General features: G+C 41.2%; 2 protein-coding genes across 3 annotated transcripts in view; both read left to right on the top strand.

Annotated features, from left to right (window-relative positions):
* The first annotated feature begins 373 nt into the window (after positions 1 to 373).
* LOC144344887 (uncharacterized) lies at positions 374 to 2,973 on the top strand. 2 transcript variants are annotated; one of them, XM_085499028.1, is made up of 5 exons: positions 374 to 831; positions 1,196 to 1,413; positions 1,689 to 1,747; positions 2,102 to 2,194; positions 2,656 to 2,963. In XM_085499028.1, exons 1-4 carry the CDS (start codon positions 495 to 497, stop codon positions 2,163 to 2,165), a joined length of 678 nt encoding a protein of 225 aa, XP_085355154.1. In that variant the 5' UTR covers positions 374 to 494; the 3' UTR covers positions 2,166 to 2,194; positions 2,656 to 2,963. The 2 variants fall into 2 exon arrangements, with proteins under 2 accessions (XP_085355154.1, XP_085355155.1); XM_085499029.1 differs by having other exon boundaries at positions 585 to 831; positions 1,234 to 1,413; positions 2,656 to 2,973.
* An 18,356-nt stretch (positions 2,974 to 21,329) lies between these two features.
* Positions 21,330 to 26,012, top strand: part of LOC146742791 (RNA-binding protein 42-like) — a 32,995-nt gene continuing 28,312 nt past the window's right edge. Inside the window, exon 1 of the mRNA XM_085499466.1 lies at positions 21,330 to 21,474. Coding sequence (XP_085355592.1) covers positions 21,330 to 21,474 — 145 coding nt within the window. The remainder of the gene's footprint in view (positions 21,475 to 26,012) is intronic.

The raw sequence follows: 26,012 nt of genomic DNA, 5'->3' as shown, positions 1-26,012 counted from the left end.
ACATGCTAATTTCGACGTGCTTCAGCAATACTAACTAAATTATAATAATGCTTGAAACTTCGCAGACAACGGAAAAGTGATTCAAATACAGTATGGTATATTTTATGGGACAATAATCGTGTCAAGTGTGACAAGACACATTGTTGACCTCACTGGCATAGAAAGGCCCTCTAGACCGGCCTGTATTCTTACTTAAGTCGAGGTAAACTTGATGTCTTCAGCTGTTATTGAAACAAATGCACATCAAGGATTGAAAATTAATTTTTATATGCGATATTTGCATATTGTGGATTTACAAACACTTAAAAAAAAAGAATTAGGCATACGTTTTAATGATACAGCTAGGTAGTCACAACAGCGCCACCATACGACAACCTTTCGTGTACACAAACTACAGTCTATGTTTGTCATTGCATCCGTGCTGACGTGAACAGTCTTCTTCAACTTTACACCCGAAGTTCAACATCCTAACATGAATTCAAGAAGACGTCTAAATGCTAATGAAGCATTCAACAACATTATGGAAGAAAACGCTTCATCAAGTTTTGCCGAATCTGATTTCAATAGTAGTACTCCGTTTTACCCGGCTAGTTGAGTTCAGCCATCATGGTTCAGCCTCTGGAGCCTCATGCTCAACATCCACTCTATACCTAGATGCACAGACAACCCAGCCACCAAGATGGTCAACGCCAAGACAGCCACCCTCACCATCCACTTTATTCGACCTAAATGCACAGACAACCCAGCCACCAAGATGGTCAACGCCAAGACAGCCACTTCAACAACAGAATTCAAATACTGTGGGGTATGCACAAGATAGTCAGACTGCAGGTAATTGTTCAGTTTTATATGCGAGTTAATTTCGATCAATCGCATTTGCACCTTTCTAGTTATTTGTGGCGCCGATCCTGGATCTAAGATTAAATATATAACGTTTAATTTTTCCTACAGTGTTGGTGTATTTATCTGATATATTTGCTATGTTAGTAGCCTTTCCTATATTTCGTTTATGTATGGGCATAGACACTCAAAGCATTGTTTTGTCAGCATATCCTGTGTACCATATGTTGTGGATCCTGATTAAAAGTCAAGTACACAATAGTTTCAAACAATAGGCTTCTTCACAGGATGTACTCTCTCTTTTGTTTAGAACTTTAACACACATTAACAAATTTGCATATGTGCTTCTTTACAGACTTTCAATTTATATATGAGAATTTTAATTCTCTCCAGGAAACTTGCAGCAACATGTCATCACAGCAAGAAGATTTGAAAGACTGCATATTGTCTAGATTAAAAAATCTGGAAAAAAAAGTTGAAGATTCTATACTACAACAACGGCAGCAACGGCAACAACAATGTCAGACACAGTCAACAAAAAAACAAAAAATTAGAACACCATCAGGGCTTTCGGTAAGTGTTGCTTAAACATTTACACATGCTACAAACCAATCCGATGCTGTATTGAATTATTTTGCAAATATGTGCAGTTTAATGAAAGACGTGGGGAGAATTGGGGTTTGTGAAACAAATTTAGAAATTAAAATGAATATTTATTTAAGCTCTGCATGACACTGATTTGTCAATTTCATTTACCTTTAAGATTTAGTATAACCATAGACCCTTTTAGAGGATCTATGGTATAACCAACTGCTGTAATTGATCTTGTTTTCTGTGTTTTTTTATAGATGAGAATCAAGCAATTATGTGCACATAATCAGAGTTTGGCATTTGATGCTATTGCTGGGTGAGTTCACAAACATAATATTTAGTCTGTAACATGCCATACATATAAACACAAACTGAAAAGAAACAGTTGTGAACCACTGTGTGTGATTAAAACCCCAAAAGGGCAACCAAATTAAGAAATATTAATTTTTTTTTATGTAAAACTTTGTAGCAATACTGTTTGATCGATAATTTTGCATACATGTGCAATTAAAGAAGTTGACAAGATGACTCAACAGGTTCATGTGTATCATATTATGTTCGTCCATGTACTTTATAATAGATTATTATAGGGTCTATGGTTTGTCATCGTTAGGTAATTTTATCTTTTTTATCAGCATTAGTTTATTCAGTTTTTGTTTTTTGTTAATAGTTGGAATGCTGAACACAATACAGATAAGAGAAAAGATTATGGACCAATTAAGATTAAAGTTTGACGACAAATATTCAGATAATGAGTATCAATGTAAGTAAAAATGTAATTATCTGTTACTGCTTTGCTTATTGTTGACAATTATACCTGTAACTCAAGAAGTGAACCATATGGTTATTGCTTTGTGGTTTTCATTGATGTTCCAATAGTTGATTCCTATCGGGAACACTTTATTCATATTAATTATTCGTTATTGATACGTTTAATCTTCACTTTGAGTCACAGTACTGTTGTATTTCTTTGAAATTACATGTATCCCTATGGCAAACTAACACAACCTTGACTGTTTCATGCAAATCCTGTCTTCTATTGTGATACCCAACCACAATTTCATGTGTTTCAATGTGCTATCAAAGAGACATGACTTGTTTGAATTTTTGATGAATTTTAATGAGTTATGAAGTAACTTGAATATATTACTATTGAAGAATACTATTCAACTCATTCTATATTAGTTGCATTGTAGTACTGTTGCTTTATCAATTTCTTTCTAGTCGCTATACGAAAAGCTTATGAAAATAAGAGGATACATGCTAGAGAAGGACAAAACCCAGCATTAAAAAACAAAAATAAGATGGCGAAGCGTCTAAACACACTACGCTGGCAGGTATGTTGTGATAAATTATAAATATATTGTTAGAATATACAATAAATTTGTGTTCTCCAACACTCAATAATTTATCACATTAATTTATTGTGATTTAACTATTTCACCATAATCAGCAGTTATATATTTGTTTTCATGTAATAATAACATTTTGCTGATTATCGGTAATACAATTACAATTGTATTTTTGTTGACTACTTGACACTTTACTATAAGTTGTAATTGTTACATTAGTATTTATGTCATCGAATGTTTTCTTACAGACAATGCAGAGACGCACGAGTCTTAGAGAATGAAGAGGAGAGAGCCATGTGGAAAGAAGTGGACCCTGAATTGATGTCCAGTGAAGAGGACCAGGAGGATGGCTCTCTCCTCAAATCACCAAGATGGAGAGCTGCTCCAAAAAAATGAGCTCATCTCTTCACTAGATCGTCGTCTTCATGACAAAGGCATAATGAAAAGATTGGTTAAAAAAAGACTCCGCTCAAAAGTGTTTACAGAAAGGCAAAAACCAGGAAAAAAATATCCAACCAGCTGTGTGTGATAATTTTTTTTTTGAGGAATGGGGTTTCCTCATGTGTTTAATTTTGATAGTGTCGCTTTTTAACTATATGTGGGGGAGTGTTTTCATTTTTTTTTACATTTGAGACACTGACATGTTACCATTTACAAGTTTTAATGGATGTTTCACATTTATTTATTATTTTCGTTGGGGGGGGGGCATTATTTTATAGTATTTACATTCGAGGGACGTGTTATGCTATCATTTACAAGTTTAAAGGATTTTTCATATTTACGGGGGGGGGGGTAATTTTTCACATTTAATTTTTACATAGGGAAGGGGGTCGAGTTTTTTTATTTCTTATTGTATTTACATGTGTGGGAGGATTGTATGTTATTATTTACAAGTTTTAAGAAATTCTTTCACATTTATTGTTATTTTTTGAGGGGTGGGGTCTTATTTATTAACATTTATGGAGTATTTTTTGCAAAGGTTTCAAACATTTATGTGTTTACACGTTTTCATTGTTTTGTGATGAGTACTAATAAATCATAATGTATTTTCTATATTAAGGTATATATAGATTTGTGTGTGTATGCTGAATGTATGTATCTATGTATGAGACTGCTGGCCACTGTTCCCATGAGTTACAAGGAATAACCCCACTGTCATTGCTCCAGCTAATAATTTTAAATGACTGTATCTGGATTTTGTTTTCTTCATAAAGTTCTCTAAAGAAGATAACAATGTCCTCGCCATTCTTACTTCAGAATGCATGCGCCAATCATGTGGGCATATGAATACCTTTCACAGAATTCTTTGTGTAAAAACTAAACTGTGGAATACGCCCATGGTTCAAATATCTTTTCCCAGAAACCATGAATGAAGTAGCCCTCTATAAAAGTGATACAGCATCTACCATTACTACATCAACCAATATTTTATACTGTAAAGGGGGTAATTATTCACTGGGTTTAAATTTAGCTTATTTCGCTGACTGGAAAAATGCGCTAAATTAAAACACAGTGAATATGTAAAATTTAGCATAGAACACATTATCTTAATGACGAAACCGTGAATTTAATACCCACTGAATATGCCTGAAATGGTAAATCAGTGAAATTTAAACCCAGTGAAAATTAGTCATTTTACAGTATAAATGCTTCCCTGTATTTTTGTAATTTCACGAAAATACAGATCTTGAATTTGGTTGTATTTATACAAATCAATGTGAATGCATTCCATGTATTTTTGTGATTCCACGAAAATACAGTGTTTGAATTAAGCTGGTTTTGTATAAATGCATGAAAATACAGATCTTGAATTGGGTTGTATTTATACATATCAATGTGAATGCATTCCATGTATTTTTGTGAGTCCACGAAAATACAGTGTTTGAATTAAGCTGGTTTTGTATAAATGCATGAAAATACAGATCTCGAATCGGGTTGTATTTATACAAATCAGTGTGAATGCATTCCATGTATTAAGCTGCTCAGGTATGAATCCAGGAAGATAAGTCCCTGTATTAATCTGTATCTATACGCTAAATTAATACATGAATAATAGACTTCCTGTATCAACATTTATTCACAGAAAATACAACACTGATGCAGGTAAATACAGAAATGCATTTACTGTGAATGCAGGTCAATAAAGGAAGTGTATTATCCCTGTATTAAATGAGTGCAAATACACGTGAAGACAGGCTGTATTCACACTGTATTTACATGAATAAAATGTTACATTTCCCTGTATTCTCATTGATTTTCTGATAATACAGGCTAATCTACTGATGAATACAATCTGTATTTTCACAATTTCACGTAGTGTACTGCAAAGTAGTGGCAAAATATGACAAATTAGTGGTAAAATATGGCAAAGTAGTGGCAAATTACGGCAAATTAGTGGCAAAGTACTGCAAAGTAGTGGCAAAATAGTGAAAAAGTAGTGGCAAAGTACTGCAAAGTAGTTGCAAAATACGGCAAAGTAGTGACAAAGTAGTGGCAAAGTACGACAAAATATTGGCAAAGTACTGCAAAGTATGGCAAATTAGTGGGAAAATATGGCAAAGTAGTGGCAAAGTACTGCAAAGTAGTGGCAAAGTATGACAAATTAGTGGTAAAATATGGCAAAGTAGTGGCAAATTACGGCAAATTAGTGGCAAAGTACTGCAAAGTAGTGGCAAAATAGTGAAAAAGTAGTGGCAAAGTACTGCAAAGTAGTTGCAAAATACGGCAAAGTAGTGACAAAGTAGTGGCAAAGTACGACAAAATATTGGCAAAGTACTGCAAAGTATGGCAAATTAGTGGGAAAATATGGCAAAGTAGTGGCAAAGTACGACAAAGTAGTGGCAAAGTACGGCAAAATAGTGGAAAAGTAGTGGCAAAATACGGCAATGTAGTGGTAAAGTACGGCAAAATAGTGGCAAAGTACGGCAAAGTAGTGGCAAAGTACTGCAGAGTAGTGGCAAAGTACTGCAAAGTAGTGGCAAAGTAGTGGCAAATTACGACAAAATATTGGCAAAGTACTGCAAAGTATGGCAAATTAGTGGTAAAATATGGCAAAGTAGTGTCAAAGTACGGCAAAGTAGTGGCAAAGTATGGCAAAGTAGTGGCAAAGTACGGCAAAATAGTGGAAAAGTAGTGGCAAAATAGTAGCAAATAGTGGCAAAAGGGGCAATGTGTGTAAATGGTTGCAAAGTAGTGGCAAGTAATGGCAATGTAGTGGCAAAGTACTGCAAGGTAGTGGCAAAGTATGACAAAGAAGTGACAGTACGGCAAAGTATTGACAAAGTACGGCAAAGTAGTGGTAAAGTACTGCAAAGTAGTGGCAAAGTACTGCAAAGTAGTGGCAAAGTACGGCAAAGAAGTGGCAAATTACTGCAAAGTAGTGGCAAAATCTTGCAAAGTAGTGGCAAAATAGTGGGAAACTAGTGGCAATACAGTGGCAAAGTAGTGCAAAATAGTTGCAAAGTAGTAGCAAAAAGGTTCAAATTCTGAAACTAGTGGCAAAGTGGTCAAAACGGTGAAAGTAGTGGCAAAGTAGTGCAAAGTGTGAAACTAGTGACAAACTAGTAACAAAGTAGTGCATAGTGTGAAACTGGTTGCAAAATAGTGGCAAAGTGTGAAACTAGTGGCAAAGTAGTGGCAAAGTACGGCAAAGTAGTGGCAAAGTAGTGGCAAAGTTATGCAAAGTAGTCGCAAAGTACGGGAAAATAGTGGCAAAGTACTGCAAAGTAGTGGCAAAGTGCGGTAAAGTACTGCAAAGTAGTGGGAAAGTACTGCAAAGGAGTGGCAAAGTACAGCAAAGGAGTGGCAAAGTACGGCAAAGTAGTGGCAAAATACTGCAAAGTAGGTACGGCAAAGTAGTGGTAAAGTACTGCAAAGTAGTGGCAAAGTACTGCAAAGTAGTGGCAAAGTACGGCAAAGAAGTGGCAAAGTACTGCAAAGTAGTGGCAAAGTACTGCACAAAGTAGTGGAAAAGTACTGCAAAGTAGTGGGAAAGTACTGCAAAGGAGTGGCAAAGTACAGCAAAGGAGTGGCAAAGTACGGCAAAGTAGTGGCAAAATACTGCAAAGTAGTGGCAAAGTACTGCAAAGTAGTGGCAAAATATGACAAATTAGTGGTAAAATATGGCAAAGTAGTGGCAAAGTACGGCAAATTAGTGGCAAAGTACTGCAAAGTAGTGGCAAAATAGTGAAAAAGTTGTGGCAAAGTACTGCAAAGTAGTGGCAAAATACGGCAAAGTAGTGACAAAGTAGTGGCAAAGTACGACAAAATATTGGCAAAGTACTGCAAAGTATGGCATATTAGTGGGAAAATATGGCAAAGTAGTGGCAAAGTACGGCAAAGTATGGCAAAGTAGTTTTAAAGTAGTGGCAAAGTACAGCAAAGTAGTGGCAAAATACGGCAAAGTAGTGGCAAAGTAAAAGCAAAGTGGTGGCAAAATACTGCAAAGTAGTAGCAAAGTACGGCAAAATAGTGGCAAAGTACGGGAAAGTAGTGGCAAAGTGTTGCGAAATAGGGGCAAAGTAGTAGCAAAGGGGCAAAGTGTGAAACTAGTTGCAATGTAGTGGCAAACTAGTGGCAAAGTGCTAAAAAGTAGTGGCAAAGTATTGACAAAATAGTGGCAAAGTAGTGGCAAAGTAGTGCAAAAGAGTGGCAGAGTAATGGCAAAGTAGTGCAAAGTGCCAAACTAGTGACAAAGTAGTGGTAAAGTAGTGGCAAAGTGCTGCAAAGAGTAAACTAGTGGCAAAATAGTAGCAAAGTAGTGGAAAAAGGGGTAAAGTGTGAAAATAGTTGCAAAGTAGTGGCAAGTAGTGGCAAAATACGGCAAAGTAGTAGCAAAGCACGGCAAAGTAGTGGCAAAGTACTGCAAAGTAGTGGCAAAGTACGTCAAAATGGTGGCAAAGTAGTGCATAGTGGCAAAGTAGTGGCAATGTAGTGCAAAGTGGGAAACTAGTGACAAAATAGTGACAAAGTAGCGCATAGTGTGAAACTAGTTGCAAAATAGTGGCAAAGTTTGAAACTAGTGGCAAAGTAGTGGCAAAGTACGGCAAAGTAGTGGCAAAGTAGTGGCAAAGTTATGCAAAGTAGTCGCAAAGTACGGGAAAATAGTGGCAAAGTACTGCAAAGTAGTGGCAAAGTGCGGCAAAGGAGTGGCAAAGTAGTGGCAAAGTACGGCAAAGTAGTGGCAAAATACTGCAAAGTAGTGGCAAAGTACTGCAAAGTAGTGGCAAAATATGACAAATTAGTGGTAAAATATGGCAAAGTAGTGGCAAATTACGGCAAATTAGTGGCAAAGTACTGCAAAGTAGTGGCAAAATAGTGAAAAAGTAGTGGCAAAGTACTGCAAAGTAGTTGCAAAATACGGCAAAGTAGTGACAAAGTAGTGGCAAAGTACGACAAAATATTGGCAAAGTACTGCAAAGTATGGCAAATTAGTGGGAAAATATGGCAAAGTAGTGGCAAAGTACTGCAAAGTAGTGGCAAAGTATGACAAATTAGTGGTAAAATATGGCAAAGTAGTGGCAAATTACGGCAAATTAGTGGCAAAGTACTGCAAAGTAGTGGCAAAATAGTGAAAAAGTAGTGGCAAAGTACTGCAAAGTAGTTGCAAAATACGGCAAAGTAGTGACAAAGTAGTGGCAAAGTACGACAAAATATTGGCAAAGTACTGCAAAGTATGGCAAATTAGTGGGAAAATATGGCAAAGTAGTGGCAAAGTACGACAAAGTAGTGGCAAAGTATGGCAAAGTACGGCAAAATAGTGGAAAAGTAGTGGCAAAATACGGCAATGTAGTGGTAAAGTACGGCAAAATAGTGGCAAAGTACGGCAAAGTAGTGGCAAAGTACTGCAGAGTAGTGGCAAAGTACTGCAAAGTAGTGGCAAAGTAGTGGCAAATTACGACAAAATATTGGCAAAGTACTGCAAAGTATGGCAAATTAGTGGTAAAATATGGCAAAGTAGTGTCAAAGTACGGCAAAGTAGTGGCAAAGTATGGCAAAGTAGTGGCAAAGTACGGCAAAATAGTGGAAAAGTAGTGGCAAAATAGTAGCAAATAGTGGCAAAAGGGGCAATGTGTGTAAATGGTTGCAAAGTAGTGGCAAGTAATGGCAATGTAGTGGCAAAGTACTGCAAGGTAGTGGCAAAGTATGACAAAGAAGTGACAGTACGGCAAAGTATTGACAAAGTACGGCAAAGTAGTGGTAAAGTACTGCAAAGTAGTGGCAAAGTACTGCAAAGTAGTGGCAAAGTACGGCAAAGAAGTGGCAAAGTGCTGCAAAGTAGTGGCAAAGTACTGCACAAAGTAGTGGCAAAGTACGACAAAGTAGTGGCAAAGTACTGCAAAGTAGTTGCAAAGTAGTGGCAAAGTACGGCAAAGTAGTGGCAAATTACTGCAAAGTAGTGGCAAAATCTTGCAAAGTAGTGGCAAAATAGTGGGAAACTAGTGGCAATACAGTGGCAAAGTAGTGCAAAATAGTTGCAAAGTAGTAGCAAAAAGGTTCAAATTCTGAAACTAGTGGCAAAGTGGTCAAAACGGTGAAAGTAGTGGCAAAGTAGTGCAAAGTGTGAAACTAGTGACAAACTAGTAACAAAGTAGTGCATAGTGTGAAACTGGTTGCAAAATAGTGGCAAAGTGTGAAACTAGTGGCAAAGTAGTGGCAAAGTACGGCAAAGTAGTGGCAAAGTAGTGGCAAAGTTATGCAAAGTAGTCGCAAAGTACGGGAAAATAGTGGCAAAGTACTGCAAAGTAGTGGCAAAGTGCGGTAAAGTACTGCAAAGTAGTGGGAAAGTACTGCAAAGGAGTGGCAAAGTACAGCAAAGGAGTGGCAAAGTACGGCAAAGTAGTGGCAAAATACTGCAAAGTAGTGGCAAAGTACTGCAAAGTAGTGGCAAAGTATGACAAAGAAGTGACAGAGTACGGCAAAGTATTGACAAAGTACGGCAAAGTAGTGGTAAAGTACTGCAAAGTAGTGGCAAAGTACTGCAAAGTAGTGGCAAAGTACGGCAAAGAAGTGGCAAAGTACTGCAAAGTAGTGGCAAAGTACTGCACAAAGTAGTGGAAAAGTACTGCAAAGTAGTGGGAAAGTACTGCAAAGGAGTGGCAAAGTACAGCAAAGGAGTGGCAAAGTACGGCAAAGTAGTGGCAAAATACTGCAAAGTAGTGGCAAAGTACTGCAAAGTAGTGGCAAAATATGACAAATTAGTGGTAAAATATGGCAAAGTAGTGGCAAAGTACGGCAAATTAGTGGCAAAGTACTGCAAAGTAGTGGCAAAATAGTGAAAAAGTTGTGGCAAAGTACTGCAAAGTAGTGGCAAAATACGGCAAAGTAGTGACAAAGTAGTGGCAAAGTACGACAAAATATTGGCAAAGTACTGCAAAGTATGGCATATTAGTGGGAAAATATGGCAAAGTAGTGGCAAAGTACGGCAAAGTATGGCAAAGTAGTTGCAAAGTACGGCAAAATAGTGGAAAAGTAGTGGCAAACTAGTGGCAAAGTGCTGCAAAGTGTGAAACTAGTGGCAAAGTAGTGCATAGTGTGAAATTAGTTGTAAAATAGTGGCACAGTAGTGACAAAGTAGTTCAAAGTAGTGGCAACGTAGTGGCAAAGTAGTTCAAAGTGCCAGACTAGTAACAAAGTAGTGGCAAACTAGTGGCAAAGTACGGCAAAATAGTGGCAAAGTAGAGGCAAAGTAGTGGCGAAGTTGTAGCAAAATACGGCAATGTACGGCAGAGTAGTTGCATAGTAGTGGCAAAGTACGGCAACATCGTGGCAAAGTATGGCAAAGTAGTGGCAAAGTACTGCAAAGTAGTGGCAAAGTACTGCAAAGTAGTGGCAAAGTACTGCATAGTGGCAAAGTACGGCAAAGCGGTGGCAAAGTACGGCAAAGCAGTGGCAAAGTACGGCAAAGTAGTGGCAAAGTTCTTCAAAGTAGTGGCAAAGTAGTGGAAAAGTAGTGGAAAACTATGGCAAAGCAGTGGCAAAGTACGGCAAATTAATGGCAAAGTGATGCAAAGTAGAGGCAAACTAGTTGCAAAGTACGGGAAAATAGTGGCTAAGTACTGCGAAGTAGTGGCAAAGCGCGGCAAAGTAGTGGCGAAGTACTGCAAAGTAGTGGCAAAGTACTGCAAAGTAGTGGCAAAGTACGGCAAAGAAGTGGCAAAGTGCTGCAAAGTAGTGGCAAAGTACTGTACAAAGTAGTGGCAAAGTACGACAAAGTAGTGGCAAAGTACTGCAAAGTAGTTGCAAAGTAGTGGCAAAGTACGGCAAAGTAGTGGCAAATTACTGCAAAGTAGTGGCAAAATCTTGCAAAGTAGTGGCAAAATAGTGGGAAACTAGTGGCAATACAGTGGCAAAGTAGTGCAAAATAGTTGCAAAGTAGTAGCAAAAAGGTTCAAATTCTGAAACTAGTGGCAAAGTGGTCAAAACGGTGAAAGTAGTGGCAAAGTAGTGCAAAGTGTGAAACTAGTGACAAACTAGTAACAAAGTAGTGCATAGTGTGAAACTGGTTGCAAAATAGTGGCAAAGTGTGAAACTAGTGGCAAAGTAGTGGCAAAGTACGGCAAAGTAGTGGCAAAGTAGTGGCAAAGTTATGCAAAGTAGTCGCAAAGTACGGGAAAATAGTGGCAAAGTACTGCAAAGTAGTGGCAAAGTGCGGTAAAGTACTGCAAAGTAGTGGGAAAGTACTGCAAAGGAGTGGCAAAGTACAGCAAAGGAGTGGCAAAGTACGGCAAAGTAGTGGCAAAATACTGCAAAGTAGTGGCAAAGTACTGCAAAGTAGTGGCAAAGTATGACAAAGAAGTGACAGAGTACGGCAAAGTATTGACAAAGTACGGCAAAGTAGTGGTAAAGTACTGCAAAGTAGTGGCAAAGTACTGCAAAGTAGTGGCAAAGTACGGCAAAGAAGTGGCAAAGTACTGCAAAGTAGTGGCAAAGTACTGCACAAAGTAGTGGAAAAGTACTGCAAAGTAGTGGGAAAGTACTGCAAAGGAGTGGCAAAGTACAGCAAAGGAGTGGCAAAGTACGGCAAAGTAGTGGCAAAATACTGCAAAGTAGTGGCAAAGTAGTGGCAAAATATGACAAATTAGTGGTAAAATATGGCAAAGTAGTGGCAAAGTACGGCAAATTAGTGGCAAAGTACTGCAAAGTAGTGGCAAAATAGTGAAAAAGTTGTGGCAAAGTACTGCAAAGTAGTGGCAAAATACGGCAAAGTAGTGACAAAGTAGTGGCAAAGTACGACAAAATATTGGCAAAGTACTGCAAAGTATGGCATATTAGTGGGAAAATATGGCAAAGTAGTGGCAAAGTACGGCAAAGTATGGCAAAGTAGTTGCAAAGTACGGCAAAATAGTGGAAAAGTAGTGGCAAACTAGTGGCAAAGTGCTGCAAAGTGTGAAACTAGTGGCAAAGTAGTGCATAGTGTGAAATTAGTTGTAAAATAGTGGCACAGTAGTGACAAAGTAGTTCAAAGTAGTGGCAACGTAGTGGCAAAGTAGTTCAAAGTGCCAGACTAGTAACAAAGTAGTGGCAAACTAGTGGCAAAGTACGGCAAAATAGTGGCAAAGTAGAGGCAAAGTAGTGGCGAAGTTGTAGCAAAATACGGCAATGTACGGCAGAGTAGTTGCATAGTAGTGGCAAAGTACGGCAACATCGTGGCAAAGTATGGCAAAGTAGTGGCAAAGTACTGCAAAGTAGTGGCAAAGTACTGCAAAGTAGTGGCAAAGTACTGCATAGTGGCAAAGTACGGCAAAGCGGTGGCAAAGTACGGCAAAGCAGTGGCAAAGTACGGCAAAGTAGTGGCAAAGTTCTTCAAAGTAGTGGCAAAGTAGTGGCAAAGTAGTGGAAAAGTAGTGGAAAACTATGGCAAAGCAGTGGCAAAGTACGGCAAAGTAATGGCAAAGTGATGCAAAGTAGAGGCAAACTAGTCGCAAAGTACGGGAAAATAGTGGCTAAGTACTGCGAAGTAGTGGCAAAGCGCGGCAAAGTAGTGGCGAAGTACTGCAAAGTAGTGGCAAAGTACTGCAAAGGATTGGCAATGTAGTGGCAAAATACGGCAAAGTAGTGGCAAATTACGGCAAAATAGTGGCGAAGTATGGCAAAGTTGTGGCAGAGTAGTTGCAACGTAGTGGCAAAGTACTGCAACATATTGGCAAAGTAGTGGCAAAGTACTTCAAAGTAGTGGCAAAGTACTACTAAGTAGTGGCAAAGTACTGCAAAGTAGTGGCAAAGTATGGCAAAGTAGTGGCAAAGTACTGCAAAGTAGTGGCAAGGTACGGTAAAGCAGTGGCAAAGTACGGCAAAGTAGTGGCAAAGATATGCAAAGTAGTCGCAAAGTACGGGAAAATAGTGGCAAAGTAGTGGCAAAGTGCGGCAAAGTACTGCATAGGAGTGGAAAATAGTGGCAAAGTACGGCAAAGTAGTGGCAAAATACGGCAAAGTAGTGGCAAAGTACTGCAAAGTAGTGGCAAAGTATGGCAAATTAGTGGTAAAATATGGCAAAGTAGTGACAAAGTACGGCAAATTAGTGGCAAAGTACTGCAAAGTAGTGGCAAAATAGTGAAGAAGTTGTGGCAGAGAACTGCAGAGTAGTGGCAAACTACTGCAAAGTAGTGGCAAAATACGGCAAAGTAGTGGCAAAGTACGGCAAAGTAGAGGCAAAGAAGTGGCAAAATACGGCAATGTAGTGGTAGAGTACGGCAAAATAGTGGCAAAGTACGGCAAAGTAGTGGGAAAGTACTGCAGAGTAGTGGCAAAGTACTGCAAAGTAGTGGCAAAGTAGTGGCAAAGTAGTGGCAAATTACGACAAAATATTGGCAAAGTACTGCAAAGTATGGCAAATTAGTGGTAAAATATGACAAAGTAGTGTCAAAGTACGGCAAAGTAGTGGCAAAGTATGGCAAAGTAGTGGCAAAGTACGGCAAAATAGTGGAAAAGTAGTGGCAAAATAGTAGCAAATAGTGGCAAAAGGGGCAATGTGTGTAAATGGTTGCAAAGTAGTGGCAAGTAATGGCAATGTAGTGGCAAAGTACTGCAAGGTAGTGGCAAAGTATGACAAAGAAGTGACAGTACGGCAAAGTATTGACAAAGTACGGCAAAGTAGTGGTAAAGTACTGCAAAGTAGTGGCAAAGTACTGCAAAGTAGTGGCAAAGTACGGCAAAGAAGTGGCAAAGTACTGCAAAGTAGTGGCAAAGTACTGCACAAAGTAGTGGCAAAGTACGACAAAGTAGTGGCAAAGTACTGCAAAGTAGTTGCAAAGTAGTGGCAAAGTACGGCAAAGTAGTGGCAAATTACTGCAAAGTAGTGGCAAAATCTTGCAAAGTAGTGGCAAAATAGTGGGAAACTAGTGGCAATACAGTGGCAAAGTAGTGCAAAATAGTTGCAAAGTAGTAGCAAAAAGGTTCAAATTCTGAAACTAGTGGCAAAGTGGTCAAAACGGTGAAAGTAGTGGCAAAGTAGTGCAAAGTGTGAAACTAGTGACAAACTAGTAACAAAGTAGTGCATAGTGTGAAACTGGTTGCAAAATAGTGGCAAAGTGTGAAACTAGTGGCAAAGTAGTGGCAAAGTACGGCAAAGTAGTGGCAAAGTAGTGGCAAAGTTATGCAAAGTAGTCGCAAAGTACGGGAAAATAGTGGCAAAGTACTGCAAAGTAGTGGCAAAGTGCGGTAAAGTACTGCAAAGTAGTGGGAAAGTACTGCAAAGGAGTGGCAAAGTACAGCAAAGGAGTGGCAAAGTACGGCAAAGTAGTGGCAAAATACTGCAAAGTAGTGGCAAAGTACTGCAAAGTAGTGGCAAAGTATGACAAAGAAGTGACAGAGTACGGCAAAGTATTGACAAAGTACGGCAAAGTAGTGGTAAAGTACTGCAAAGTAGTGGCAAAGTACTGCAAAGTAGTGGCAAAGTACGGCAAAGAAGTGGCAAAGTACTGCAAAGTAGTGGCAAAGTACTGCACAAAGTAGTGGAAAAGTACTGCAAAGTAGTGGGAAAGTACTGCAAAGGAGTGGCAAAGTACAGCAAAGGAGTGGCAAAGTACGGCAAAGTAGTGGCAAAATACTGCAAAGTAGTGGCAAAGTACTGCAAAGTAGTGGCAAAATATGACAAATTAGTGGTAAAATATGGCAAATTAGTGGCAAAGTACGGCAAATTAGTGGCAAAGTACTGCAAAGTAGTGGCAAAATAGTGAAAAAGTTGTGGCAAAGTACTGCAAAGTAGTGGCAAAATACTGCAAAGTAGTGGCAAAGTACTGCAAAGTAGTGGCAAAATATGACAAATTAGTGGGAAAATATGGCAAAGTAGTGGCAAAGTACGGCAAAGTATGGCAAAGTAGTTGCAAAGTACGGCAAAATAGTGGAAAAGTAGTGGCAAACTAGTGGCAAAGTGCTGCAAAGTGTGAAACTAGTGGCAAAGTAGTGCATAGTGTGAAATTAGTTGTAAAATAGTGGCACAGTAGTGACAAAGTAGTTCAAAGTAGTGGCAACGTAGTGGCAAAGTAGTTCAAAGTGCCAGACTAGTAACAAAGTAGTGGCAAACTAGTGGCAAAGTACGGCAAAATAGTGGCAAAGTAGAGGCAAAGTAGTGGCGAAGTTGTAGCAAAATACGGCAATGTACGGCAGAGTAGTTGCATAGTAGTGGCAAAGTACGGCAACATCGTGGCAAAGTATGGCAAAGTAGTGGCAAAGTACTGCAAAGTAGTGGCAAAGTACTGCAAAGTAGTGGCAAAGTACTGCATAGTGGCAAAGTACGGCAAAGCGGTGGCAAAGTACGGCAAAGCAGTGGCAAAGTACGGCAAAGTAGTGGCAAAGTTCTTCAAAGTAGTGGCAAAGTAGTGGCAAAGTAGTGGAAAAGTAGTGGAAAACTATGGCAAAGCAGTGGCAAAGTACGGCAAAGTAGTGGCAAAGTGATGCAAAGTAGAGGCAAACTAGTCGCAAGGTACGGGAAAATAGTGGCTAAGTACTGCGAAGTAGTGGCAAAGCGCGGCAAAGTAGTGGCGAAGTACTGCAAAGTAGTGGCAAAGTACTGCAAAGGATTGGCAATGTAGTGGCAAAATACGGCAAAGTAGTGGCAAATTACGGCAAAATAGTGGCGAAGTATGGCAAAGTTGTGGCAGAGTAGTTGCAACGTAGTGGCAAAGTACTGCAACATATTGGCAAAGTAGTGGCAAAGTACTTCAAAGCAGTGGCAAAGTACTACTAAGTAGTGGCAAAGTACTGCAAAGTAGTGGCAAAGTATGGCAAAGTAGTGGCAAAGTACTGCAAAGTAGTGGCAAGGTACGGTAAAGCAGTGGCAAAGTACGGCAAAGTAGTGGCAAAGTAGTGGCAAAGATATGCAAAGTAGTCGCAAAGTACGGGAAAATAGTGGCAAAGTAGTGGCAAAGTGCGGCAAAGTACTGCATAGGAGTGGAAAAGTAGTGGCAAAGTACGGCAAAGTAGTGGCAAAATACGGCAAAGTAGTGGCAAAGTACTGCAAAGTAGTGGCAAAGTATGGCAAATTAGTGGTAAAATATGGCAAAGTAGTGACAAAGTACGGCAAATTAGTGGCAAAGTACTGCAAAGTAGTGGCAAAATAGTGAAAAAGTTGTGGCAGAGAACTGCAGAGTAGTAGCAAACTACTGCAAAGTAGTGGCAAAATACGGCAAAGTAGTGGCAAAGTACGGCAAAGTAGAGGCAAAGAAGTGGCAAAATACGGCAATGTAGTGGTAGAGTACGGCAAAATAGTGGCAAAGTACGGCAAAGTAGTGGGAAAGTACTGCAGAGTAGTGGCAAAGTACTGCAAAGTAGTGGCAAAGTAGTGGCAAATTACGACAAAATATTGGCAAAGTACTGCAAAGTATGGCAAATTAGTGGTAAAATATGGCAAAGTAGTGTCAAAGTACGGCAAAGTAGTGGCAAAGTATGGCAAAGTAGTGGCAAAGTACGGCAAATAGTGGAAAAGTAGTGGCAAACTAGTGGCAAAGTGCTGCAAAGTGTGAAACTAGTGGCAAAGTAGTGGCAAAATAGTAGCAAAGTAGTGGCAAAAGGGGCAATGTGTGTAAATGGTTGCAAAGTAGTGGCAAGTAATGGCAACGTAGTGGCAAAGTACTGCAAGGTAGTGGCAAAGTATGACAAAGTAGTGGCAAAGTTATGCAAAGTAGTGGCAAAGTAGTGGAAAACTATGGCAAAGCAGTGGCAAAGTACGGCAAAGTAGTGGCAAAGTGATGCAAAGTAGAGGCAAACTAGTCGCAAAGTACGGGAAAATAGTGGCTAAGTACTGCGAAGTAGTGGCAAAGCGCGACAAAGTAGTGGCGAAGTACTGCAAAGTAGTGGCAAAGTACTGCAAAGGATTGGCAATGTAGTGGCAAAGTACGGCAAAATAGTGGCAAAGTACTGCAATGCAGTGGCAAAATACGGCAAAGTAGTGGCAAATTACGGCAAAATAGTGGCGAAGTATGGCAAAGTTGTGGCAGAGTAGTTGCAACGTAGTGGCAAAGTACTGCAACATATTGGCAAAGTAGTGGCAAAGTACTTCAAAGTAGTGGCAAAGTACTACTAAGTAGTGGCAAAGTACTGCAAAGTAGTGGCAAAGTATGGCAAAGTAGTGGCAAAGTACTGCAAAGTAGTGGCAAGGTACGGTAAAGCAGTGGCAAAGTTCGGCAAAGTAGTGGCAAAGTAGTGGCAAAGTTATGCAAAGTAGTCGCAAAGTACGGGAAAATAGTGGCAAAGTACTGCAAAGTAGTGGCAAAGTGCGGCAAAGTACTGCATAGGAGTGGCAAAGTAGTGGCAAAGTACGGCAAAGTAGTGGCAAAATACTGCAAAGTAGTGGCAAAGTACTGCAAAGTAGTGGCAAAGTATGGCAAATTAGTGGTAAAATATGGCAAAGTAGTGACAAAGTACGGCAAATTAGTGGCAAACTACTGCAAAGTAGTGGCAAAATAGTGAAAAAGTAGTGGCAAAGAACTGCAGAGTAGTGGCAAACTACTGCAAAATAGTGGCAAAATACAGCAAAGTAGTGGCAAAGAAGTGGCAAAGTAGAGGCAAAGAAGTGGCAAAATATGGCAATGTAGTGGTAGAGTACGGCAAAATAGTGGCAAAGTACGGCAAAGTAGTGGGAAAGTACTGCAGAGTAGTGGCAAAGTACTGCAAAGTAGTGGCAAAGTAGTGGCAAAGTAGTGGCAAATTACGACAAAATATTGGCAAAGTACTGCAAAGTATGGCAAATTAGTGGTAAAATATGGCAAAGTAGTGTCAAAGTACGGCAAAGTAGTGGCAAAGTATGGCAAAGTAGTGGCAAAGTACGGCAAATAGTGGAAAAGTAGTGGCAAACTAGTGGCAAAGTGCTGCAAAGTGTGAAACTAGTGGCAAAGTAGTGGCAAAATAGTAGCAAAGTAGTGGCAAAAGGGGCAATGTGTGTAAATGGTTGCAAAGTAGTGGCAAGTAATGGCAACGTAGTGGCAAAGTACTGCAAGGTAGTGGCAAAGTATGACAAAGTAGTGGCAAAGTTATGCAAAGTAGTGGCAAAGTAGTGGCAAAGTAGTGGAAAAGTAGTGGAAAACTATGGCAAAGCAGTGGCAAAGTACGGCAAAGTAGTGGCAAAATGATGCAAAGTAGAGGCAAACTAGTCGCAAAGTACGGGAAAATAGTGGCTAAGTACTGCGAAGTAGTGGCAAAGCGCGACAAAGTAGTGGCGAAGTACTGCAAAGTAGTGGCAAAGTACTGCAAAGTAGTGGCAAAGTAGTGGCAAAGTAGTGGCAAATTACGACAAAATATTGGCAAAGTACTGCAAAGTATGGCAAATTAGTGGTAAAATATGGCAAAGTATGGCAAAGTAGTGGCAAAGTACGGCAAATAGTGGAAAAGTAGTGGCAAACTAGTGGCAAAGTGCTGCAAAGTGTGAAACTAGTGGCAAAGTAGTGGCAAAATAGTAGCAAAGTAGTGGCAAAAGGGGCAATGTGTGTAAATGGTTGCAAAGTAGTGCCAAGTAATGGCAACGTAGTGGCAAAGTACTGCAAGGTAGTGGCAAAGTATGACAAAGAAGTGACAGAGTACGGCAAAGTATTGAAAAGTACGGCAAAGTAGTGGTAAAGTACTGCAAAGTAGTGGCAAAGTACTGCAAAGTAGTGGCAAAGTACGGCAAATAAGTGGCAAAGTACTGCAAAGTAGTGGCAAAGTAGTGGCAAAGTACTGCACAAAGTAGTGGCAAAGTACGACAAAGTAGTGGCAAATTACTGCAAAGTAGTGGCAAAATCTTGCAAAGTAGTGGCAAAATAGTGGGAAAGTTGTGGCGAAGTAGTGGCAAAATACGGCAATGTACGGCAGAGTAGTTGCATAGTAGTGTCAAAGTACGGCAACATCGTGGCAAAGTACGGCAAAGTTGTGCAAAGTACTGCAAAGTAGTGGCAAAGTACTGCAAAGTAGAGGCAAAGTACTGCATAGTGGCAAAGTCCTGGCAAGGTACGGCAAAGCAGTGGCAAAGTACGGCAAAGCAGTGGCAAAGTAGGGCAAAGTAGTGGCAAAGTAGTGGCAAAGTAGTGGAAAACTATGGCAAAGCAGTGGCAAAGTACGGCAAAGTTGTGGCAAAGTTATGCAAAGTAGAGGCAAACTAGTCGCAAAGTACGGGAAAATAGTGGCTAAGTACTGCGAAGTAGTGGCAAAGCGCGGAAAAGTAGTGGCAAAGTACTGCAAAGTAGTGGCAAAATCCTCGGTTGGCAAGCAGGAAGAAACACAAAAAGCATTGCTCGCATTCAAAATGCTCTCTTCCTGGAAACCCCCTGTTCCCAGCCACGACTCTCCCACTGATTTGGGTGAGGCTAAGGCTCAAGCTAGTTGCACCAGATCTCCTCTGGGACCTCGGGCACTGAATGCCAATGGGGATGCTGGCAGCCAAGCCTCCGATTTCGGGGCAGGGCTTTTGGGTCAGGGCACATGTTGCGCCTCCCCCTATTTTCAGCCAGCCAGGGTTCGTCGCGCGGTACCGCACTCAGGAATTTCCCTTGAGTCCGGGCTTCGCTGTGGGTTTTGACTCCCTTCTTGCCGACCCACGGGCGCCCCCAGAGGGAACTGATCCTGTCATACGACTCACACTCGAACATGCTCTCGCTCACATATTTAAGTTGAATGGAGGTAGTTTGCCCGCATTGGGCCATTCCAGTTTATATCTGCACCCCCCCCTGTTGATGTGGTCGGATTTCCAGCACTGTATGATGGGGAAAATACCCCGGAATTCCAACTGTATATGGAGAAACAGAATCTGGAAATCCAGATGAGTATGGAAAAAAAATTCCTGGAAATCCAGGCAGTTATGGCTACTAAATAAAATATGGCCTAGTTTATCTCGCCACATACCGGTTGATGAGGCTGGATTTCCAACAGTATGACTAAAAAAACTTGGAATTCTGACTGTATATGGTAAAAAAATTGGGCCAGTATGAAATAGTTATTACTGAAATTAGATAAGGATGGTGGCACGAATGAGCTCATCAATACCGTGAATCAGGACTAGTTTGGATTTCCATTATGAAATACAAAATTTTGAACTTGGTAAATTAGCATATGATGAGAGTTATATTTGGAAATCCTACTCTGTATGGTGGCACAATGGAACTCATCAACACCATAAGTAGGAACTATAGTTTTGGATTTCCATTACTGTATGGTGATTTGGAAATAAAACTTTGTATTACTTATACACCCATGGAAATTATACCCTGTATGAAGTAAACACACAAGCTCATCAACAGGGGGGTGCAGATATAAACTGGAATGGCCCATTAGATACAGCCGGTACCTCGGGCAGTCCCTCATAGTCTTCCAACTTGGTGAGCCACGCTATTGGGGGTGATGTTGAGTATCATCGATTCTAGTGATATATATATACGATGTATATACCCCCACCCTCAATCCTATGGCAACTACTTATTGTTGCTTCAGCACTTATGGGATCATAGACGCTGGAATCCAAAGCAACCCCTTCGGCATGTCCGGCCGAGTGCTGAGTGGGACGCAGGGTGCGCAGACGATGTTGATGGGCGGACGTTAGTCAGTGGCAGAGGAGTTAATGCCTAAGGCCCCAGGTGGGGTAAATCTTATGCAACACTTTCTGCTGGACCAAACGCTACCCGGTCGGTGTGGTTTCAGGATCAGACCCCAAAGTGAGGGATTAAACAAAATGCCCAAACTGTATCCCAAGGCTCCTTCCCCAGACCCCGGTACCTTGAATTTTTGTTTTGCAAACCGAGCAAAGAGGGACGACCGCGTTCCATGAGTGTTCTCGCCAGCTCAGTCTGAGGCGATCCATCAAGCCCTGAGGGCAGAGTTGCTGGAGCGCATTATTGTGCGCACTCTGAGATCTCGGAGGCAGAACACACCAGCCTCCTAGACCAGGCCACACATTTACTGGTTGGCCACTGCACAGCTACGTGCGACATCCTCCAGTGTCACCTGGCTCTCCTGTCCGGGGCTACTACTGTGGAACAAAATGCGGTCTTAGACGTGTGTCTTTTCGCCGGCGAACTGAGTCAGGGAGTACGTCACCGCCTCAGTTACGCAGACTGGACATCTTCTACCCTCTTTGATGGGGAGATGGCGGGTGCAGTCTCGGAACTTCCGAGTGCAACGAACCAGATGGTTCAAAATGAATCCGCTAGCCAGTTGGCCACTGCCAAGGGTAAACTGAGGGCGTCCAAGCACAGAAAACACAACGCCCTAAGACGACGTTTGCCAGGAGGCAAGCGCTCATATCCTTCCGTGGGAGGGAAGAGTAGCGGCACGCCCTCAGGGAGGAAGGCTTCTCATCCTCTTCAGGCGATCGGTCGTCCACCCTAGCAGCAGGAGAAGCATGTTTGACACTTACCTCTGGGACCGGGAGGGGGGGGGGATAGGCATGCATTCGGCAAGTGGCCAGGTCACAATTTAGTGACTGCTTCAGACGATGGGGAAACTAACCACATGAGAGAAGAGAGCACCCACACCTCGCAACTGCCGAACCCATGGCCACATATCCCTGTCGCGCACAGATTGCACTGGTGTAGTCCGGTTTGGAGGAAGTGGGTGACCGATTCCTGGACTTTCCAAGTGGTGACACACGGTTACAAGATACTGCTGAAGTCTCCATCTCCATCGTAAGTGTCTCCCCCATTGAGAGCACGGCCAGGGGGTTCCCGCAAGGCGGAAGCAATCAGACAGGAAGTAGACAGTTTGCTGGAAAAGAGAGCCATACACAAAGTAGATCAGCCGGAATAAGTCCAGGCTTCTACTCAAATGTGTTTGTAGTACCAAATCTACAGGTGGCGCGCGTCCAGTTCTGGGCCTCGGCAGACTGAATCAGTACATGTACGTGCACCTTGATTGGTTCCGCATAGCGATGCCATACACCATTCTTCTATCCATCAATCGTTTCGACTGGCTAGTCTCACTCGACTTAAGCCAGGCCTACTTACATACCTATGCACCCGGCGAGTTGCCATCTTCTTCGCGTCTCCCAGTTGTATTCGAATCTCGGGTGCACCCCCCTTTGGGTTATGCACAGCCCTCTACGTTCCACCAGAATAGATGGAACAGGTGGTGCTGCTGCTTCACCAAACGTCAGTACACATCAATCCATATCTAGACAACCGGTTATTACATAACTCTAACAAGGGATTATTAGCCAAGCAAGTAAGGCTAACACAGGATTTACTTCAAGATTTCCCCTTACATCATGAACCATATGACCAAGGCAATGAGGCGGCGCCATATTGGCTCACCTATCAGTCTTGGTGCGATCAGCTCATCAGATTTTTTCCTCTCCCAAGTTTTTGGTCTGACTAGCTGTCACCTGCGTTACAGCCGACTCGGTGGCTAGGATAAGTCTTTCTGATTTTTTACCCCACTATCGCCTTTTTGTGTGCACTGCTTTACAAGAAAGAAAGAAACTTTTTAACTGTAGATTTCTCGCCCCCCTGCTGATCGGAGGGCTTCATCGCAGTCTGCTCCTGCAGGCGGCGGTTTGCTCGATCATACCAGCAATTGATCCTAATGACCCGATGTTCAGCACCCCCCCACCCTTGATCCTGAAACAGTCACTCTTGATAGGACTGTCACTTCCGGGATCCAGACGGCGGGATCCAAAGCAATACCAACTGCAGATCTCTCCTGGTCTAGCCGAGTGCTGGACGTAGCGGGGAACACAGACGGTGTTGATGGGCGGACCTTGGTCCCCTGCAAGATAGAGGCCTAAGTCCTTAGGGTAGGGCAATTTTATGCTCAACCTTTTCCGCTGGACCAAGCGCTACCCAATCGAGCAGTGTTGATAACCTGAGCCAGCAGATTATGGAATCAAAACTTACACCCGATCGGATTTTTGGATTCCTCCCCTGACCCCAGTATCACTAATCTTTTGGTTTGGTGGGACGGGCAAAGGGGGTGGCAGCATTCATGGAATATTTTGACCAGTTAGTAGGAAACAATCAACACAGAGTGGAGCAGAGCAGAGTGGCGACCCTCAACCTTCAAGTTGTGGCCAGCCCTCTGGAATGCATTGTTTTGCGCGGCCAGCACTCTGAAGTCTCTAAGGCCAAACGCACCAGTCTCCTAGACTAGTAGACACAGCCATTGGTGGGACACCACACGGCTATGTGGGATATCGTGCAGTTTGATCTGGCTCTCGTGGCAGGGGCTGCCTCTGTACAGCGGAATGTGGTTTTGGCTGTTTTCACTTTGCGCACCACTGCCTGAGTTACGCAGGCTGGACCTTCCCACCCTCTTTTTTTTGAGAAGGAGCAGTCTTGGTGCTTCAGGATCCCACTGACCAGTTGGTACAGGTGAGACCCGCAAGCCTGTTTGGCTTCTGCCAAGGGCAAGTGGTAAGGACCCCAAGCTGAGAAACATAACGACCAAAGTCGGCATTCACTGGCCAGAAGTAGCCAGGAGGCAAGCGTACCGGCCTTTCCGGGGAGTAAAGAGTTGCAACGCACCCCCCAGAAAGAAGGGAGCAGGTGGTGGTCTCCCCCCTCTTCCTCTATAAAGAGCCATTGTTCGAAACGTCTAGCTATTTTTAATAGTTATTTAGGACTACGATTACCAAATATTATCTTCTGTATATCTTTTCCCCGAGGGTTGCCTACCCAGCTCGCAGGGGAAGCAGGTTTGATGCTTCCGTTTGTGACGAGGGGGACGGGCATATGTTTGGTGGGAGGCAGAGTCGGAACCTATCGACTTCTACAGACCTCGCAGGGTCTCACGTCGGCGGAGGACAGATGACCCTTGATGTGGAACCGCCAAACCCACACACCTCTGTCACACATATGATTCATTGTTCGTCGTCTGTGTTTTCGACTTCTTTATGAAAACTATAAGCCTGAATGCTTTGATACTTGGTGTATATGTACAGTAATGGTACTTTTAGGCAGTCACTTAGACTAAAACTAATTTGCATATCACCCATGCAATAATGTTTTCGATATTTCACGGTCGATATGCAAATGAACATCGTATTTCCATTGGCTACCGAACTATTTTTATTTTGTAAACGCATTTTCATCTGCTATTTTTATCCAGTTCAAATCGTTCAACAACATTTTTGGCATGTCAGGTGTACATCACATGGAATACCCTGATTGGGAGAACTTAATGCATGTTGACCACCTGGAAAGTGAGTTTTATAAGCCTTGTAGAGCGTGAACGTTTCAACCGGTAACAAAGACTCATTCAATCCACAATCAGCAAGCAACATCACAAGCGATGACCGCTGTTGACGAAAGTCATCCCGCCAGTGGAGTACAGCAGTTGCACAGCATGTTTGCCAATTCTGTGGTGGAACTTTTAACTTCAACATAAACTGTCTTAGTCATCCAGTTCAAGTTCTGTTGTTAACAGCGGAGCTATCTCAGCCGACAGACTGCTTGTTTTTTTGTCCTTCATTATTTTTTTCAATTATTACGAAAAATTGGGTCTTGTGGATATTTGACTCCCATGTGCGAAGCACAAAAGGGAGTCTTTGCAGCTACCCTGTCTGTCTGTCTGTCTGTCTGTCTGTCTGTATGTATGTATGTATGTATGTATGATTTTTAGCTGTTTCACTGATATTTGAAGAACCACTCATTGAATTTTGATGAAACTTGGCACATGGATGCTTTGAACTAATGCGCAGATTTGATTTGTTTTGGGTAAAATCAATGAATATTCATTATCTAATTTGCATGATAATTAACTGATTTTTAGCTTTTCCATGACTGTTCCACTGATATTTGGAGAACCATCATTGGATTTTGATGAAACTTGGCACATTCATGCTCTGAACTAATGTGTAGATTTGATTAGTTTTGGGTAAAAATCTTTTTAAATTAATTACCTAATTAGCATAATGATTAATCAATTTTCGGCTTTTCCACTGATATCTCAAGTACTAATCATAACATTTCAATACAATTTGGTACATAGATGTCATATGACACTTCACAGACCTGATCGTGTTTAGGGTAATATCAGTACATATTAATCACCTAATTTGCATAATTAATTAATTTTCAGCTTTTGATATTTCAAGTAGTAATGATCACATTTCAATGAAACCTGGTACATAGTTACTTGAGGACTTTGCAGAGACCTAATTAGTTTTTGGGTAGATATTTGTGCATATTAATCACCTTATTAGTTAATAATTAGTTAATTTTTAGCTTTTCACCTGATATCTCATGTACATGTACTAATCATCACATTTCAATGAGACTTGCGACATAGATCTTCTAAGAATATGCAGAGACCTGATTAATTTTGGGATAAATAATTGTGCATATTAATTACCTAATTTGCATAATTAGTTAATTTTTTGCTATTCCATGGCTGTTGCACTGATGTCTAAAGAATCCTCATTGGATTTTGATGACACTTTTAAAGAGTACTCGTCATCACATTTCAATGAACCTAGGACTATACACCATATTAGTTTTTGGTAAATATTTATGCTTCTTAATCACCTAATTAACATAATTAATTAATACTGGTATCTCAAGTACTGATCATCACATTTGAATACAATTTTGTACATAAATGCTCTAGGACAATAGACAGCCTGATTAATTTTGGGTTAAAATCTGTTCATATTAATAATTTTTTGGTTCTTATCACATTTTAATGACCTTATTAGTTTTACACTTAAATCTGTTCATATTACTTACCTTATTTGCATAAGCTTTTCCATCAATATCTCAAGTTCAAGTAATTTTGATTTAATTTTTAATGTGTCTCCAATACTCTCTGCACACAGGAGTTTATTCTAAGCTCTCT

This window comes from Saccoglossus kowalevskii, chromosome 5 (assembly GCF_978046115.1).
Source record: "Saccoglossus kowalevskii chromosome 5, keSacKowa6.1, whole genome shotgun sequence".
Lineage (NCBI taxonomy): Eukaryota > Metazoa > Hemichordata > Enteropneusta > Harrimaniidae > Saccoglossus > Saccoglossus kowalevskii.
The sequence above is the reverse complement of the archived record's forward strand: the minus strand, read 5'-3'. Positions and strand labels throughout refer to the sequence as shown.